The sequence below is a fragment of the Cercospora beticola genome, chromosome 2, assembly GCF_033473495.1.
Source record: "Cercospora beticola chromosome 2, complete sequence".
Taxonomy (NCBI): Eukaryota; Fungi; Ascomycota; class Dothideomycetes; order Mycosphaerellales; family Mycosphaerellaceae; genus Cercospora; species Cercospora beticola.
In genome coordinates, this window is record NC_088936.1 from 1,539,285 (window position 1) to 1,555,090 (window position 15,806).

General features: G+C 52.3%; 9 protein-coding genes across 9 annotated transcripts; 7 read left to right on the forward strand and 2 right to left on the reverse strand.

Annotated features, from left to right (window-relative positions):
* Window positions 1-225: 225 nt before the first annotated feature.
* On the forward strand, window positions 226-1,167 carry RHO25_002623 (uncharacterized protein; the record flags this gene model as incomplete). The annotated part of the gene is made up of 1 exon (XM_023598188.2): window positions 226-1,167. The coding sequence occupies one exon, from the start codon at window positions 226-228 to the stop codon at window positions 1,165-1,167; it is 942 nt and encodes a 313-aa protein (XP_023456195.1).
* Window positions 1,168-1,901: 734 nt separating this feature from the next.
* Window positions 1,902-2,603, forward strand: RHO25_002624 (uncharacterized protein; the record flags this gene model as incomplete). Its single annotated transcript, XM_065602281.1, has 1 exon — window positions 1,902-2,603. The coding sequence occupies one exon, from the start codon at window positions 1,902-1,904 to the stop codon at window positions 2,601-2,603; it is 702 nt and encodes a 233-aa protein (XP_065458353.1).
* Window positions 2,604-3,615: 1,012 nt separating this feature from the next.
* On the forward strand, window positions 3,616-3,996 carry RHO25_002625 (uncharacterized protein; the record flags this gene model as incomplete). The annotated part of the gene is made up of 2 exons (XM_023598189.1): window positions 3,616-3,907; window positions 3,965-3,996. 2 exons carry the CDS (start codon window positions 3,616-3,618, stop codon window positions 3,994-3,996), a joined length of 324 nt encoding a protein of 107 aa, XP_023456196.1.
* Window positions 3,997-4,714: 718 nt separating this feature from the next.
* On the forward strand, window positions 4,715-5,575 carry RHO25_002626 (uncharacterized protein; the record flags this gene model as incomplete). Its single annotated transcript, XM_023598190.2, has 1 exon — window positions 4,715-5,575. One exon carries the CDS (start codon window positions 4,715-4,717, stop codon window positions 5,573-5,575), a length of 861 nt encoding a protein of 286 aa, XP_023456197.2.
* An 897-nt stretch (window positions 5,576-6,472) lies between these two features.
* On the forward strand, window positions 6,473-7,035 carry RPL37 (60S ribosomal protein eL37; the record flags this gene model as incomplete). The annotated part of the gene is made up of 4 exons (XM_023598191.2): window positions 6,473-6,501; window positions 6,557-6,594; window positions 6,730-6,801; window positions 6,890-7,035. 4 exons carry the CDS (start codon window positions 6,473-6,475, stop codon window positions 7,033-7,035), a joined length of 285 nt encoding a protein of 94 aa, XP_023456198.1.
* A 581-nt stretch (window positions 7,036-7,616) lies between these two features.
* RHO25_002628 (uncharacterized protein) lies at window positions 7,617-8,972 on the reverse strand (the record flags this gene model as incomplete). The annotated part of the gene is made up of 1 exon (XM_023598192.1): window positions 7,617-8,972. One exon carries the CDS (start codon window positions 8,970-8,972, stop codon window positions 7,617-7,619), a length of 1,356 nt encoding a protein of 451 aa, XP_023456199.1.
* Window positions 8,973-9,440: 468 nt separating this feature from the next.
* On the forward strand, window positions 9,441-10,976 carry RHO25_002629 (uncharacterized protein; the record flags this gene model as incomplete). The annotated part of the gene is made up of 1 exon (XM_023598193.2): window positions 9,441-10,976. The coding sequence occupies one exon, from the start codon at window positions 9,441-9,443 to the stop codon at window positions 10,974-10,976; it is 1,536 nt and encodes a 511-aa protein (XP_023456200.1).
* A 356-nt stretch (window positions 10,977-11,332) lies between these two features.
* Window positions 11,333-12,638, forward strand: RHO25_002630 (uncharacterized protein; the record flags this gene model as incomplete). Its single annotated transcript, XM_023598194.2, has 3 exons — window positions 11,333-12,345; window positions 12,406-12,522; window positions 12,578-12,638. 3 exons carry the CDS (start codon window positions 11,333-11,335, stop codon window positions 12,636-12,638), a joined length of 1,191 nt encoding a protein of 396 aa, XP_023455412.1.
* Window positions 12,639-14,521: 1,883 nt separating this feature from the next.
* On the reverse strand, window positions 14,522-15,559 carry RHO25_002631 (uncharacterized protein; the record flags this gene model as incomplete). The annotated part of the gene is made up of 1 exon (XM_065602282.1): window positions 14,522-15,559. The coding sequence occupies one exon, from the start codon at window positions 15,557-15,559 to the stop codon at window positions 14,522-14,524; it is 1,038 nt and encodes a 345-aa protein (XP_065458354.1).
* Window positions 15,560-15,806: the final 247 nt, after the last annotated feature.

Consider the following 15,806-nt stretch of genomic DNA (forward strand, 5'->3'; position numbering starts at 1 on the left):
GTTCCGACTTCGTCCCAATGCAATGCCTCGACTGAGCTGTTTCCGCAAACTCTGGCAAGGAAGTGCTCGGAATTAGCTACCACAATGGCCATGCCGACGAATGCCGACCGCTCCACCAGCAGTTGCCGACACCACTTGCTCTTTTTACCACCCATTGCTATAGGTAAAACCGTGGCCTCTGCCCCTCCTTCCCAAGTTCAAACATCATACAAACGAAACAACAAAATGAAGCTCCTCTACCCAACCTCACTAGAACTGAACGTCGACTCCTTCAAAGGTTTCGCAACAGAATACCACCCATACAACGTGAAAGAGCCAATCCCAGATGACCTCATCGACGCCGAGATTCTGATAACTTGGACCAACACAGCAGATAACCTCAAAGATGCCGCTTCACGAATGAAGAACCTGAAATGGATTCAATCCCTCGCTGCTGGACCGAATGATGTTTTCAATGCCGGTTTCTCGAAAGATATCACCGTCACCACCGGCTCGAGCTTACACGATTACACTGTTGCCGAGCACACTCTTGCCTTACTCCTCAATGCCGCGAGAAAGTTCTATGAGATGAGGGATTACCAGTCACAAGGAAAGTGGCCTGGACATCTTGGAGGACCGCAGCCGGATCGTCCGAAAGGGAAGTTTACGAGTTTGAGAGACGCGAATGTTTTGATTTGGGGTTATGGGAATATTGCCAAGGCTTTGACGCCACATTTGGTTAGTTTGGGGGCGAATGTTACTGGTGTTGCGAGGTCGGCTGGTGTACGAAATGGGGTGGAAGTTATTGATGAGCAAGCTCTTGAGCAGCAGTTGAAGAAGACTGATGCTCTGGTTATGATTTTGCCGGGAAGTGATAGTACGAAGAATGCGTTGAATAAGGAGCGGTTGGCGGCGCTGCCGGATCATGCTTGGGTGGTTAATGTTGGGCGTGGGACGAGTGTGGATGAGGAGGCTTTGGCTGATGCGTTGGATGCTGGGACGATTGGTGGGGCGGCGTTGGATGTTTTTGTGCAGGAGCCTTTGCAGACGGAGTCGAGATTGTGGAAGACGCCGAATACGATTATTAGTCCTCATGCTGCTGGAGGGCGGCCGCAGGGAGCTGAGGGGTTGATTTCGGAGAACTTGAGGAGGTTCATGTCTGGTCAAGAGCTCAGGAATATCGCTTGACTCGGGGTTCGTGGAGTTCATGAGCGTGCCAAGCTTTGAGGTATGGCATGGCGCATCTGGACTTCACTTGTTGAGTATTCTGGTTGGTGAATAAGATTGATCAATTACAGGCTTTGGTCGTTGCAGGATTTCACAACGGCCATGATAGGCCTTTCGAGTACAAGAAGCAGAATACGTACTTCGTATGTAGAAGGGACTAAAAGATCATTGGAAACGTCATTTGACTGACCTAGGCTCGCCCCAGACAACATCATATCTGAAACACCCTTCTCAAGCATCACCTTTCACCCAGCTTAGAGGCTCTGCCTGCACTGCTTTATCTTCCAGGCCTGGCTGGGTCTTAAGTTTCCCATTTCGACAGGAATAAACTACAATCCCAGACGGGCTTACCATGTGGCCGCGATCAGCGATATGGTGATTACCATCCCAACCAGCAAACCTTCAGAACGTCCACATTCCCATGAGAGCTACTCCGGTCCATTATAGGATACAGCATGCCAAGAGCCCTAGGCTTTGGCTGAAGAGCTTGCAGGGAACATGAAGCTTGTAAAATTAGCATACCATGGCCGCCGATGATTGCCGGACAAGGGAGCAATGGTATGACAAGGACTTCAGGAGCACGTCCACGTTCAGACATCGCGAACAAATCTCTGAGCAGCGCGTGTCTCGTAGGGTCAGAATACATTCTTCCACCATCGCCAGCGGAGATCCAAATCATCGACACATCGCCCAACATGCATGCTCGCCATTTCCTCGCAGCAGCAGCTGCACTCGCAACCTCAACGACAGCCCAAACCTGGGAAAACGACATGGCCACAGACGTTACCCGCCGACCGGTCTCCGCAAGCCTCATGAACATCACCTTCTCCGACGCGAACAGCCGGAACTGCGGCAACGATAGTTCCAACGCCCTCACAATCGCCATCCGAACAATCCCCCAAGACCGCGTCTGCTTCAACCTCGGAAACACCTTCAGCGATCCCACCGCAACCTACTCCATGCGAGGCCTCGACTGCAAAGACAACACAATCTGCGGCGTAAACTACACAATCGTCGCCTCAGATTTCAGCACGAGTGTGAATTATAGTCAAATCGGTTATACGCAAATTAGTAATCCTTTTGCGGAGGAGGAGGAACAGAGGGCGATGGGTGGGAGATTGGAATTTCATGTTTATAATGCGGCGAATTGTAAAGAGGATGATGGGGTGAGGAGTCGGGGGTGGGATTGTTTGGATGAGGAGGTGCAGTGTAGTACCATGCCGTTTGCTGTGCAGAGCTTTTCGGTTGCGATGACGGATCCGAAGGATGTTGGGCAGAGTAGTTGTGCGGTTGCGAAGGTTAGCGGGGCGGAGAGGAGGGTGGTGAGATCGTGGGCGACGAGTAGTGGGGTCGCGGTGGTAGTTGGGATACTATTAGGGTTTGGGTATTTATCGTGAAAAGCAGTTTTTGTCTTTGTTCTTGCAGCTGCTGTGCTCTGGCTTGTGATCCTGCTTGACGGGCTTTGGATGTTTCGCATGGCTTCTGCGACTTCGAAGTAAGAGTTCATTCGACGACACTTGTTGCTTCAGCGCATAACACCGGGATGATACTGGTGTCCACACTGGCTTTGTGATACCCTTTGCAGCACTCTGAAGAGGTATGCGTTACTTGCTTTGAATACTCTCGGCCATCTGCGCTAGCCGGGCCCGCGCCTTCAGCGGTTGCTGACAACGGGAGGCCGGTTTCAACGTTTCTTCCAGGTTCTTGGACTCCTTCCTGAAGCTGATGTATGATAACAACGTTGTCTCCAATAGGGACATGCCCTGAAGAGTGCCTAGATGCGACAGACTTTACCAATTGGAATCCGAAACCTCTGGGCGTGATCCAGAACGCAAATTTGACTTTCTGCGGCGTCAAGGGCTTCTGCTACAGATTGCGTTTCGCGTGCACATAGGACCAGAAGTGACGTTGAGTAATCGCCGAAGGGAGGCAAGTATCTGTCTACACTGAACCTAATTGCAGACACGCTTGTAGTCAAGCTGGAGGCGCCAGAGCTTGTGAGCTTGAACATAGTCTTGTCTCTTAGGGATAACGCTCGCCGTGTCGCCAAAAGTGCGTGTGTATACTGCAGCCAGTGTTGCACCAGCATGCAATTCCTTGTCGACGCTGATCATCCGCGCACTTCCACTTCATGAGATATCAAACCGGCTTCGGATGTGCTGCTGTTCCAGAGCCGCGGTTTTCCAGCTTAGGTGACAACGAATCGTATGCACTCTGCTGCATGTGATTGTCAAGCATCAACCATTCTCCAGTCACTTGGCAAAGTGACGAGAGCATGCTGCTAGTCATGAACAGAACATATATTAAGCAGTGTCACTCGCAGGTTCCTGTGAGGATATCACAGCCATTCAGCACAGCACCAGCAACAACCAACCTACCTCCACCACTTCAACGCCGAACAACGCAAACATGCAGTTCCAGCTCGCCTCTCTTCTTGCTCTCGGCCTCGCGGTCTGCAACGTCCTGGCTGCTCCAGTCTCCGGAGATGCTCTTGTTCCTCGCGAGGAGCAGGCCGCGCAGACGTCCAACGACTTCATCGATGACGCTGCTCGCGCAGCAGGCGATTTCTCTGCCGCTTACCAGAATGGCCGTGACTACCGATATGGACGCAACAACCCGTATGACCGCGATTACTACTATGATGGCCCCTACCAGAATGATCCTTACGGCCGACACCGCTATGGCCCTGGATATGACAGATGTGAGTCGGACCCAGTTCAAATGAGCTGGTGGCAGCGAGCTGACAGATCGACCACAGATGGAAACGGCCGTGGTCCATGGTGGAACTAGATGTTCAACTCGGTGGCTGCAGAGTGAAGGGCTGGATGTCGTATAGCGCAACTTGTACTTTGTGACAACAAAGGTTGTGATGGGTCTTGAGTCGGCATGGTGCTAGCTATAAGCAGTAGTCTGGTATGAAAAGCGCAGTGTCACTCTGCGTGCTCTGCGAGACAGTTTCAATGTACCCGCTGTCAACCTACGGTGCTCTGATGTTCAATGATGGCATCGTCACTGCATGGTTTCCGAGCCCCAAGTGAGGAAGCAGTCACCGTCGAAAATGTCACCCGAGCGCGTGTCGATTCAGGAAGTAGCGAGCTTGCGTAATTATAGTTGAGACAGACAGAAGTTGATTCTGGTTGAGCGGAGGATCCATAAGAGAGCACCGCGTCTGACGAGAAGGTGAAGAAGTTCTTGGCATGTCGTGAAGTGGAAGTTGCGGAGTGGACTCGGACTTCCGCAGAGCCGCGTCTCTCGTCTAGACTTCTGGTGCTGCTGGCACACGCTTCCTCGGTGCCATAGCCCAATGTCGAAACGAGTGTGTCTTTCGTTACTCTCCGCGCCCCAGCGGCCCCATCATCAGCAGACGTGTCGCTTGCTCCTCCAGCGACAGCAAATATGGAACACCACCACCTCCACCGCCCGCGATAGCCACCAAACGGGTCGATTGGCTCGCCCATCATGCCGCTCCTTTTCATCCACCTCTTGCCAGCGCGTCGGCATCAATCGCATGGCCGGTAGACCGCAACAGAAGCCCCAGCAGTCGATAACCCTGCAACAGAAACAGGCAATGAAGAAAATGCAGGCTTCTGGCGAACACCTCGATCACGTCGGCCTTCTCGAAGGCACCTTTGTTCCACCTACAGGCGAGAAGCTTCCTTCGCTCTTTTCTGATCCACGCGGCCGCTGGAAAGTAGTACGGCATCAATTCAAATCATGGATCGGGATCATGCAATCCCGCCTCACGGCCTTTTGGTTTGTGAAACCAAGGCTAAAACTGGAGGTTGGCAAGACTCCACGCATTGCGAAAGAGTTGTATGAGGAGATGTATGCCGCTTTTGCCAACGGTAATATGGCAGCAATGCAGGGGAAGGTTGCGCCTGGGCTGCTGAGGAGCTTGAATGACCGGATTGCACAACGCACGCCGAACACGCATCTTCAGTGGAAATTGCACAAATACATCGGAAGTCCGGAGTGTGTCAGCTACAAATTTGCCATGCCAGAGGTCAAGGGCCCGAACACCACGAGAACAGGTCTCATGCAAGCTGTGGTGAGAATCAAGTCGCAACAAAGCCTGCTACAAGTGAGGAGGCAGAGGATGAGGGATCCAGCTACAAAGCAGCAGGTTGTGGCGGAGGTGCCGATTGATCGAAATGGGAAAGAGATTCAAAACTTCGACCGGGAGGTTGAGGAAAAGAAGAACATGAAGACCATGGTGGAGTATTTCGTGATTGAGCGACTCTTGATCAAGGGACAACTGGGTTCGTGGAGGGCGTGGGGAACAACACAGGAGGCGGATCTGTCGAAACTTCTGAAGGCAGAGAGGGAGAAACACAAGGCCTTGATGGGCGAGGAATCACCGACGGGATGATGAGCAGCATAGCAAGAATTTGCAGCTGCTGATATCTCATTCGGACAGGGAATGAATGAGGGAGGGTTGTTTGGCATACAAGGACAATCCGAAAGTTGCAGGGTGCAACTTGTACAGAAGATGTTGGACGGCATGCCAATTATCGCATGAGCAGCAAAGCCACCAAAGCCTATAATGCACAGCCCCGAACCACATTGAACATTTCAAGCACTTCGTTAGCTCCACGACATTCAATGCCGAGTGGTTGCGTCCATCTTCGCGGCTTGTGATTCGCATAGTGGGACGTGGCGTGCTCAGAAGAAGGCTGAACTGCAACATCCAAAGACGAGTACATGGTGGTTTTCGTCCGCATAACGAATACTGTCAGGTGATGCGACATTTAGCAATGACATGCGTAAAGTCGATCTGGTCCGTAACTAATACGCTCTCGGGATTGTGAGAGAGGTACAACCCCAAAATTCATTGTACCATATTGGAGATGTACGCTAGCAAGAATGATCGATCAACTTCAAATCAATACCAGTGCTACGCAAAGTTTCGTGTATTCAATAGGCATCAAATGAGTTCACCAACGGTTGTACTGCTCGGAAATAGAAAATGCATCGTTGCCAGGGTTTAGGGTGCCGAGGCTGATACAGTGACGCCCATTTTATTGAGATCGATTCTTGCTCTCTGTAGAGTTGACGAGGCCAGACAGAGTAGCGTCGGGATCTCAAGGTTAGTGTTTCGGTGCTGCGGCGAAGCAGGGGTGCCTCAGGTTGCGCGACTTCCACAATCGGATGCCAAGCCGCCCACTCTCGCGGAGCCACGATTTTCGAAGCGCCGACTCTCCAACGACGTTTTGACCTTGACGAGGACAACCCATTCCACCCAGCGACCAGGACAAATACCGCCAACATGACCAAGGGTACCAGCTCCTTCGGAAAGTGAGTTGGCGCACGGCAATTGCAGCAACCAGAGGCCATGCTGACCGCACACCAGGCGCCACAACAAGTCGCACGTTCTGTGCAGACGTTGCGGTAAGTCGGCTCTCGCAAATGGAAATGACGATCAGAGGAGGAGGCATTGGAGTGAGGAGGATATTGGACAGAAAATACGCGGTTGAGAGGGATGCTTGGGAAGGGGAATAATGCTGATGAGAATGGGACATACAGGCCGCCGCTCCATGCACGTCCAGAAGCACACCTGTGCCAACTGCGGATACCCAAGCGCCAGCGTTAGAAAGTGTACGTGAAGCCACCGCGAGCCAGGACGAAAGCGACCGCGATCTCGACTCGACATGCGCACGAACAACTACTAACAACTCTCGTACAGACAACTGGGGCGAGAAGGCCAAGCGAAGAAAGACCACCGGCTCCGGACGCATGCGATCGCTCAAGCTTGTCCCACGCAAGTTCAAGAACGGCTTCCAGAACGGCGCACCAAAGGGTGCCCGCGGCCCAACTGCCGCCTCCTCATAAATGACGACCGACTGGCATGGGAGATGATGGAGCAAAGCATGAAGCTGGGTTGCTAGGAGTTCGGGCGGATCGGACTTTTTGCCTTCAAAGAGGATACACTGCATCTCAGTTTGGCATGGAAGATCATGGACAATGAGGAAGGTACATGTGAAAAGTGCCTGCAGCCTCCGCGAGAAATGTGCGCCAAAGTAGTCTAGGAGTAGGCGAAATGGCTGAATTGAGCGACTACGAACTCTGTGCACCCAGCAGTCTCCGGTTCCTCAGTTCTACCTGTCGGTCGCAAAAGGGAAGGTGTGAATGCTGACAGTAGGGAATCAATTGTCGAGCCACAGCATGCAATCGCCAGCACATCTTGCCTGCCGTTCACCCCGCGAATGAAATTCTGAAATGTCAGACACTTCCTCTGCTTCTGGTCGAACGAACACGAGCCATATATCGCCGTCCGACGAATCATGGTCACTCTACAGTGGGAAGGGTGCTGACATGGGTCAAACAATTCGCACCGACCACATTGACGGCAGGATCCTCAGTAGCGATATCCGACATGCATTTCACGTCCGGTGGCGTTCCTACTAATTACCCTACACAAAACCGCTTACACCGTCTCTGAACCTCGCAAAGACTTCCACGGGAAAGCCTTCAGCCATTGCCTTGTATCCCTTAGGGTTCAAATGCAAACAATCCCCACTGTCCAGATCCGGTCTCAGCCTTGTCTCGTTCGTCGGATCCCTCACAATCCTATCAAAATCTACCAGTGCCTCGAACCCTCCTTGCTTTCCCACAGAGCTTCGAATGAAATCATTGATCCTTGATCTTGTGACCTCTCGTTCTGGCGTACTATAAGCTTGTAATGTGCTGTTCAAGCAGCCGAAAGGCGTGATGGTAGCACCAAAGACGGGTATTCCGTCTGCATGTATACGTGAGAGGATCTGTCTATAGCCTTGCACAAGACGGGTGTAGACAGCTTCTTGTGCTTCGGGCGTGGAAGATGCTGTGCCGATATCGTTGATGCCTTCGAAGATCAGAGCATAGCCTACGTTAGAGTGAGCAAGGACGTCCCGTTCGATGCGGGACAAGGCCGAGGGCCCAAGTCCATCTGCTAGGATACGGTTGCCACCAGCTGCTTGATTCGATATGGCGATGGACTTGAGGTTTGGGGAGCCGGACTGTAGGCGTGAGAAGAGCTGGTCAGGCCAGCGGTCGTTTCCATTCGTGGTAGAGCCTCGTCCATCTGTTATACTGTCGCCAACGACGACTAACGATTCGCTGTTGCGAGGTGACCAGGCCTCGAGAGCAGAGATTAGATACCAGTGGGCTGTATTTTGCGTGTTGGCATCTGTAAAATTGGCAGCGGAGGTCTGGTCGCCGAAGGATAGCCAACTTGTTGTTCTTGAGCCTGGATGAGAAGTGATTGCGAAGCCTTGCTGTCCAGAGGCAAGATACAGACTGATGCTCAGAATTTGGTTGGCTTGCACCGAAAGAGGGATCGGGTCAGATATTGCCAGAGCTCCAGGCGGGATTGTGATACTTGCGTTGTTTGAGAAGGTAATGCTCTGCAAAGTTGATATATCGACGCCGCTAGCTCCAGTCTTGTTCTGTCCGGCTTCAGCACGGGCTAGTGCAATACTCGCAGTCGTGATAGGTAGCTGTGTTAGACCGAAGGCGTTCGAGATCCGTAGGCGGATATGAGAGCTTGCACCGATGGTCGTCTTGATAGTCTGCCGGATTGTGGTATCTGGGAACACCGAGTTGCTACCATTGTACGGCGCCGGAGGCAGGTTGGCTGGTTCTGTGAGTTGCGGCATAGATACCCAAGTATCGATCCAATGGCCATCTTTGGGACTGGGGGCATTATAGGATCTCTCTTGACGTGTGACCAGGGCATTCGCGAGGCATACTGATGCCAGTAGGGAGTTTGAAATCTTTGAGAATAACATACTGGGCTACTTTGTGCGGCACCATGAACAAAGTTTCTCTGACCACGGTTTCGGAATCAATTTATCATCATAATCTCGACAGTCGCTCTGCCTAATTGCACATCTCGGTCGTGAGGAGCACCAAAGACGGCATCGTGCTTGCCGGCTAAATGCCATGGCTCTGCCATGTGATCGATCGTGCGCACAACAACCGGAGCGGGCCTACGTTGGGGGCGCATAGTCCAGTCGTGGTGGCAGAAACATAGGTGACCTACTGCATCAAATGTCGATCGTGGATGTCGGCAGTGACAATGGAGTGAGCGATGCGGCAGGAGGCAAGAAGCTTCAGAGTCTCAGCGGCTCAGACCACTTCTTGGCTCAAGATCCAAGACAAGCTTAGTGCAGCAACCTCTCTAAGCTGAGACTACACTTTTTCCTCGCCTTTGCGCGAGACATTCAGTTGAGAGATAACAAATATCGGCCACGAAGATGCTCTCAGAGCACTTCATAGCGTCAATAGGCGTACCTTTCAAGGCCCCAGGGACGAATGTTGCCAAAGATGCAGCCATCTTCCTCCACGAGTTTCAGCCGCTTGCACAACAGCGCGCCGTCTTCAAGAAATCTGCCACGGCCCCGAACTGCTTGGCCATAAGTGAAAGTCACGTCTTTGCCGCACAAGAAGGCAAAGGAGCAGTACACGTCTACAATCGGAAAAAGAGCAACCAAGAGGCTATTGTTCCGTTCACCGAGAAGATCTCAGCCATTACCTTAGCTTGCGATGATGCTGTGCTGGTCCTTGGCACTGTTGAAGGACGAATCTTTTTATGGGAGACTTGTACAGGGAGACAAGTTGCTACAAACCAAGCTCATCTGCAAGCTGTGAGCGCACTCGGTGTCGATGCCACTTCGAACTTTCTGCTTTCAGCTTCCAAGGATGCGACTATCCATGTCTGGTCAATACCTCAGCTTCTTTCGTTCACCCACACAGGCGGCGCGTCACCTCTTCGAACTTTCTCATCGCATCATGCAGAAATCACCAGCCTCGTACTTGGACATGGCGCCTTCAACCTGAACTTCGTAATATCCACTTCAAAGGATAAGACGTGCCTGGTGTGGGACTACAAGACTGGCAACATCCTGCGGACATATCTCCTGCCAGGAACCCCTCTCTGTGCTGCACTAGATCCAGCCGACCGAGTGGTGTACGTCGGCTACGAGGATGGCTGTCTTCAACAACTCGATCTATACACGTCGCCCACGGGGGAGCTGGATGCGGTGCAGAACGGACAAGGAGCACTTGATCCTGTACAGCCTCCTGCAGCTTCTCGATGGAAGCTCCCTGACGCTTCCCATGGCTCAGCGTTGAGTCTGAATGTCTCTTATGATGGCAGTGTGGTACTCACAGGCCACCAATCTGGAGCAGTGCTTAGCTGGGATGTCGCTCGAGCTAGCTTTGGCACGAACCTTACACCACTTCCTCTCCCCGGTCCTGCCAGCAATCTCATATTTCTGCCAGTCAGCGGACACCATGATCAGCAGTCTGGTACCAAGAAAATCAAAATCAATGAGATTATCAAGCCCAAGTTCGGCGCTTTTGATGTGTCGGGAAGCGGAGCTGTGCCTGGCAACTATGTAGCCAATGTGCAATTTCCATCTGAACTCGACCTTGAGATATCAGAATTCTGCTCTGCTTTGACTGCGCCGACCTTCCCAACTGCGCTTCTCGATGAAGGTCTCGATGAGCTCGCGGATTGGGGAAAGATGCCAAATCAGTCAAATGGCGATGTTAGGGCAAACGGCGATGGTTTTATGTCACTCGATGGCAATGAAGATAAACCAGAGAGTCAGAAATTGCAGGAGGAAAATGCTACTCTGAAGGCGCAACTCGAGTCGATGAGGAGGATGCAGAAAAAGAGTTTTGAGAAGCTGAGCAAGCTGAGTGACGAGATCCGAAGCCTTTCGAAGAAGCAGCAGAAACGAGGTCAAGCGAATGGGGTCCAGGCGGGCGACGATATAAGTGATTGAAGAGCTACGCTACAGCTATCAACGATTGTGTGCGGGAAATATGCAACATGAGGACAGGAGTAGGAGGTATCTGGGGAGTTCTTGGCACGCTTCATAAATGCAAGGTCGTGCAACCCAGCAGCACGAGCGGCCTTGCATTCCATGAGCCCGCCACCTCGGCTCATCAACCACGTATTTGTTTTGCGTCTCGAGGAAGGAATGTCGAATACACTTCTCGATCTGCGCGGTCTTCTGCGTCCTCTACAGCAACACAGGTTGAGCACTGGGTGCTACCTCACGGTCGACTGTCTTGAGGATACGACCGACGTCGACAGTACTAACACGTTCGTTCTAGCAGCACCAATTTTTCTGCCATCATGGCTTCCTCTCGTTCTCTTGTTGCGATTCTCGTTCACACTTTGGCATATCAGGCAAACGCTCGCCACCTCCACCAGTTCAAGCATGAAGCGATCAATATCCAACGAAGGCAGGTCGGGCCACCGATCGAGGCATCTCCGACCACGACACCTGAGGCTGTAGAGGCGCCTGCAACCAGTTCGGAACCAGTGGTCTTGACCTATCTTACGCCATCTCCTGGCGCGTCTCCTGTCGCCATCACACAACAAAGTCAGCTCGAAACATCCTATGTTCCGCAGTTCACTCTTTGCGCGCTTCCTCCTGCCGCAGCTTATCCGGTGACTCCACTGCCAACGATGACTACGATGTCATCTCCATGGCGTAACTACTCGCTGTCTATTCCTCCTGGAAACGGCACCTGCACAACTATCTACAGCCCTACTCAGACCATGGTCTGCGCGACCACCTTGACTGGACTTGTCGAGAAATATACGGTCAGCAGGTGCGACCAAGACATTACCTTTTCGACCGAATATGGCTATGTTTTAGCGTCTCCTACGGCAGACGCAGATGCCAGTGCACTCGCGACGACAGATGCGACAATTACACCTCGTCCAACAGTGCAGCGTTTGACCACTTACTATCTTGCGCCATGGCAAGCTATGACCGCTGGAGAGGCCCCTTCGGACGTTGATCTCAAGGTTTGCGCCTTATACGCCAATGGCACAGAGGAGTGCATTCACCAATACGAAGTCTGGCGCACCTCTCTGGTCACGGCATCAGCAACTCGCACTACATCAGTTAATATCTCCACAACCTTGCACGGTCTCAGCCAAGTCATCGTCGAGACTTATGTCGCGAATGTCACGGAGCAAGTCACCACGTTCTCCATGTCGACTACCATGGAATTCGAGTACGCTACAGAGGTCATTACTACCCAAAGAGCGAGTGCGAGCGGTACGATTACGGGGCCGACGAGCTATGTGACTGTCACTTTGGAGAATGCTTCTTCGACTTTTCGCCCAACTATAATGTGAGTTTTGCGGGTTTCCGAGAGGACAGCACGGATTTCGAGAGACTGACCTTGAATCAGCACCACGAGGACTTCGACCATCCGCCGCACTAGCACTACCACCGTCTACGATGGCTACACCACTGTAACTCTCCCTGACGCGGAGGCGGCTCCTACTGAAGCTCCGGCTTCTCCAGAGTAAGCTTCTCCCATTGAGCACAGGTTTTCGCGCGACTAATATCAGGGCGCACAGGGAATCGCCGGATTGGGTCTCGATGCTCGGCATACAGACTGCGCGGAAGCGAAAGCAATAGGTGATTAGACATCAAAGAAGGCGTGAGTGGTCACATTGCTGTATTCAAGAAATGTAGCGCAGGTCGTTTTGCTGTCGATTCAATGTGATTGCTCGTCATTGTCCAGGCGTTCCCACGGCATTCCAACTGGTGGATAGAGAAGCGTGTCAGTTCGTGTTGCGCGTGTCATCACTATTGAATATCTCCCTCTGACAAGCTACTGTTCCCCTGAACACCGCCTTTGAGGAGAGCGGCTCTTGCGGTTCTTGGTGGCCATTGTGCTCCAAGCATTGCATATCTGTAGCTGTGGTGCCCTAGGTCGCCTCAGCCGACACTGATGATGATCTATTAATCTTGCTGGTGGCGCTAGACGCAAAAAGCCGAAATGGCTCTGAGTGACCGCATGGGAGCAAGCTCACAGCTTGTGCAGTCCGCACACTTCTGCTGTGGTGCTGTCGAAAGCGGAGAATCGTTGGCCAAGAAGGCCAATAGCGCGTGCTTGCTTCACAGGTGTCATTCCTGCCAGAGCCGATTGTATCTGTACCTCGCGGCGCTGCTTACACATGAGTGGCAAATTTGATCTACGATCGAAGCGCAGGTTTGGAAAAATCGAGTGTGCAAGATGCGATCTTAGCGTTTCTGGTATTTCAAGCCTCTCGTCCACCTGTGCTTTAGTGCTACCGGTGTCCTCCCAGGTAGCATTGTGGCGTGAATGGACTTGTACGTCATGCCTGCTTCGCAACCTTTGACCAATGCTTCGTCCTCCGCGGTCGTCCATCTGTTAAAAGATTGGGTCATTGGCAACCCCATCGCCCTCGCAGCAGCTTGCAGACCTCTAATTGAGCGCGATGGCATGAGGTGCGCAATTTCCCGCCAGGGCAATCCCTGGCTCACCAAGTCTCTCAGTTTCTGCTGTTCCTCGTCAGTCCACCTGCATCTGGATGACTGTGTCGTCCCGGGCTCTGGCGGCATGTCCTTTCGTCGGAGCCGGGCAAGTCTTCTCTCCAACGCCCCCCTCGAGCGTTGTGGCAAGGCTGATAATACTGTGGTCCACGGTTTGCACTCAGACCGTAAGCGCAAGAGTGTTTCATCTTCGGCCTGGGAGTACGGAGCTTGCTTCTTGAATCTTGTCAAGTTCAATCTCTCTCGACGACGGGTGACAGCATACAACGTACGACCAGGAAACATGTCGGCCATGTCCATCACCGCGATTTCTTTGGCGCTCAGATCAACCAGCATCTGGTCTTCCTTCGGCGTCCATCGCTGCCGCCTGCTGGTTGATACAGCCGAAGATCGTATGAGTGATGCTCCGGACCGTCCAATCGTCGAGGCGTAAGAGAGGATCGGCCGCGCCAAAAGAACAGAAGATGCGTGCTTGCAGCTGGCTAGTATTCTTTGCCACATAATTCAGCTTTGAACAGAAGTCGTATGCAGAGCTCTTCGATTCTCAATCCATGCGTCCCGAACATCCGGCTCCTAATCTCCAGGTGGCCAAATACTCCCTCCTCTGTTTCGTGACCAGCGCTATGCAATGTGATCTGACCTCTTGTGTGGGAAAATCTTCTTGATCGTGATGACGCTGCGCCAGATCTTTTCTTCACTAGTACATGTCTGTAGCATCATGTCGAAGGAAGTCCAAACTGCAGCGGGCGAATATGCAGCGTCTTGTGTAACAATGTGAAGTGGAGCGGGCAAGAACAGGCAGAAATTCGGCGAACGCGAAACTGTCGCGTCAATTATTCAGCAGCGTCCGTGCACTAGAACATCGAGTAGAGTAGAACGAAACAATTGCGATTCTCTGGCACGACAATACACTATCATATCGTATAATCTCCAACCTTCACCGATGCTACCAACATTCCAATCCTCAAATTTCCAGCCAAGCACTTCCCATCTATCATCCATCACTCCGAATCATCCGTCTTCTCCCACCATCTTGGCACATGAAATAACCTCGTAACCAAACTCTCCACCTCCTCCCACTGCTCTCTCTCCAGTCCACCCTGGCCAACAACCCCCTCCCCAATCCTCCCCAACTCCCTCCCAAACCTCTCCTTGAACACCTCCAAATCCCCCAAACTACTATGCCCCTTACCATTCACAGTCCCCACCAACTTCAACCCCTTATCTCCCACCCTCACAACCTCCACCAAAACCCTCAAAAGCCTTAGATAAAACCTCATATGCCGAATCTTCCTCACATACTCCCCCCGCTCTCCTCCATCGCCTTCCGCTTCATCTTCAACACCACTCAACCAGTGCCGAAAGTCCACAGTCGCAGGCACCTCTCCCTGATCTTCTTTGCCGAGTGCATTTTGACTTTTATCGCGGAGCCTTTCGTAATGATACTCATCCCTGGCAGATTCACCATAATCCAGCGTGAAACAATTCCCGCTATAGAACAAAGACCGACAGAGTTGCATGTCCAGTCCGTGCTCGGCTTGGATTTTGGCATAAGGAGCCCAGTGGTTGTAAGTGTATGTTGGCCCGAGTGGCCGATTTGCGCCTGCTTCCGCGTTACGCCGCCGAGGTTGGATGGTGATGCAGAACCTTCTTAGGCAATCGGGGAGGATTTGCATCTGGAGTTCGGCTGGCAGAGAGCGGAGGCAGTGCGAGAAGGAGACTTGGGAGATGCCTCGACGGGTCGGATGCAGCTTGCTTTCGGGAGGCATCCGCAACAACGAAGAGGCGATGTTGTCGGCTCTTTGCACAGTAACGCCTTCGCGGGGTGAAATGTTGTCGAGATCGGATTTAGTAGGATCCATCATCTTTCGTGATTTCGATGTGCGTTCTTCAGCTTCGCTCTTGTCCGTTCCCCTCTTCATATCGTCGGAATGAGGGGAGGAAGAGACGGTGTGACCTGCGATGCCGTCTTTCTTGTGATCGTCCTCTGTTTCTTGAAGTCTCCTGAGGAGGTCTTGTGCTCTGTCCTTGATTCCCATCTTGTCCTTCGTGAGTGACTGTAAGAGGTGTGAAATGGAAGCGGTGATGCAGCTCACTCAATTAATACTTGTCAAGTACCTTTGAAACTCAAAAGATGAGGACCACGCCAGAAAATTCGACCCAAGACTCTACCACGGGTCCGACGACTGCGGCCTCAGATATGTCATCCCCACCAATCTAGACTCGGTGTGGCCTACAGAGCCGATGGCAGTTGGGGTCTCTTGTGCATCGTTGGCGCACAAGTGG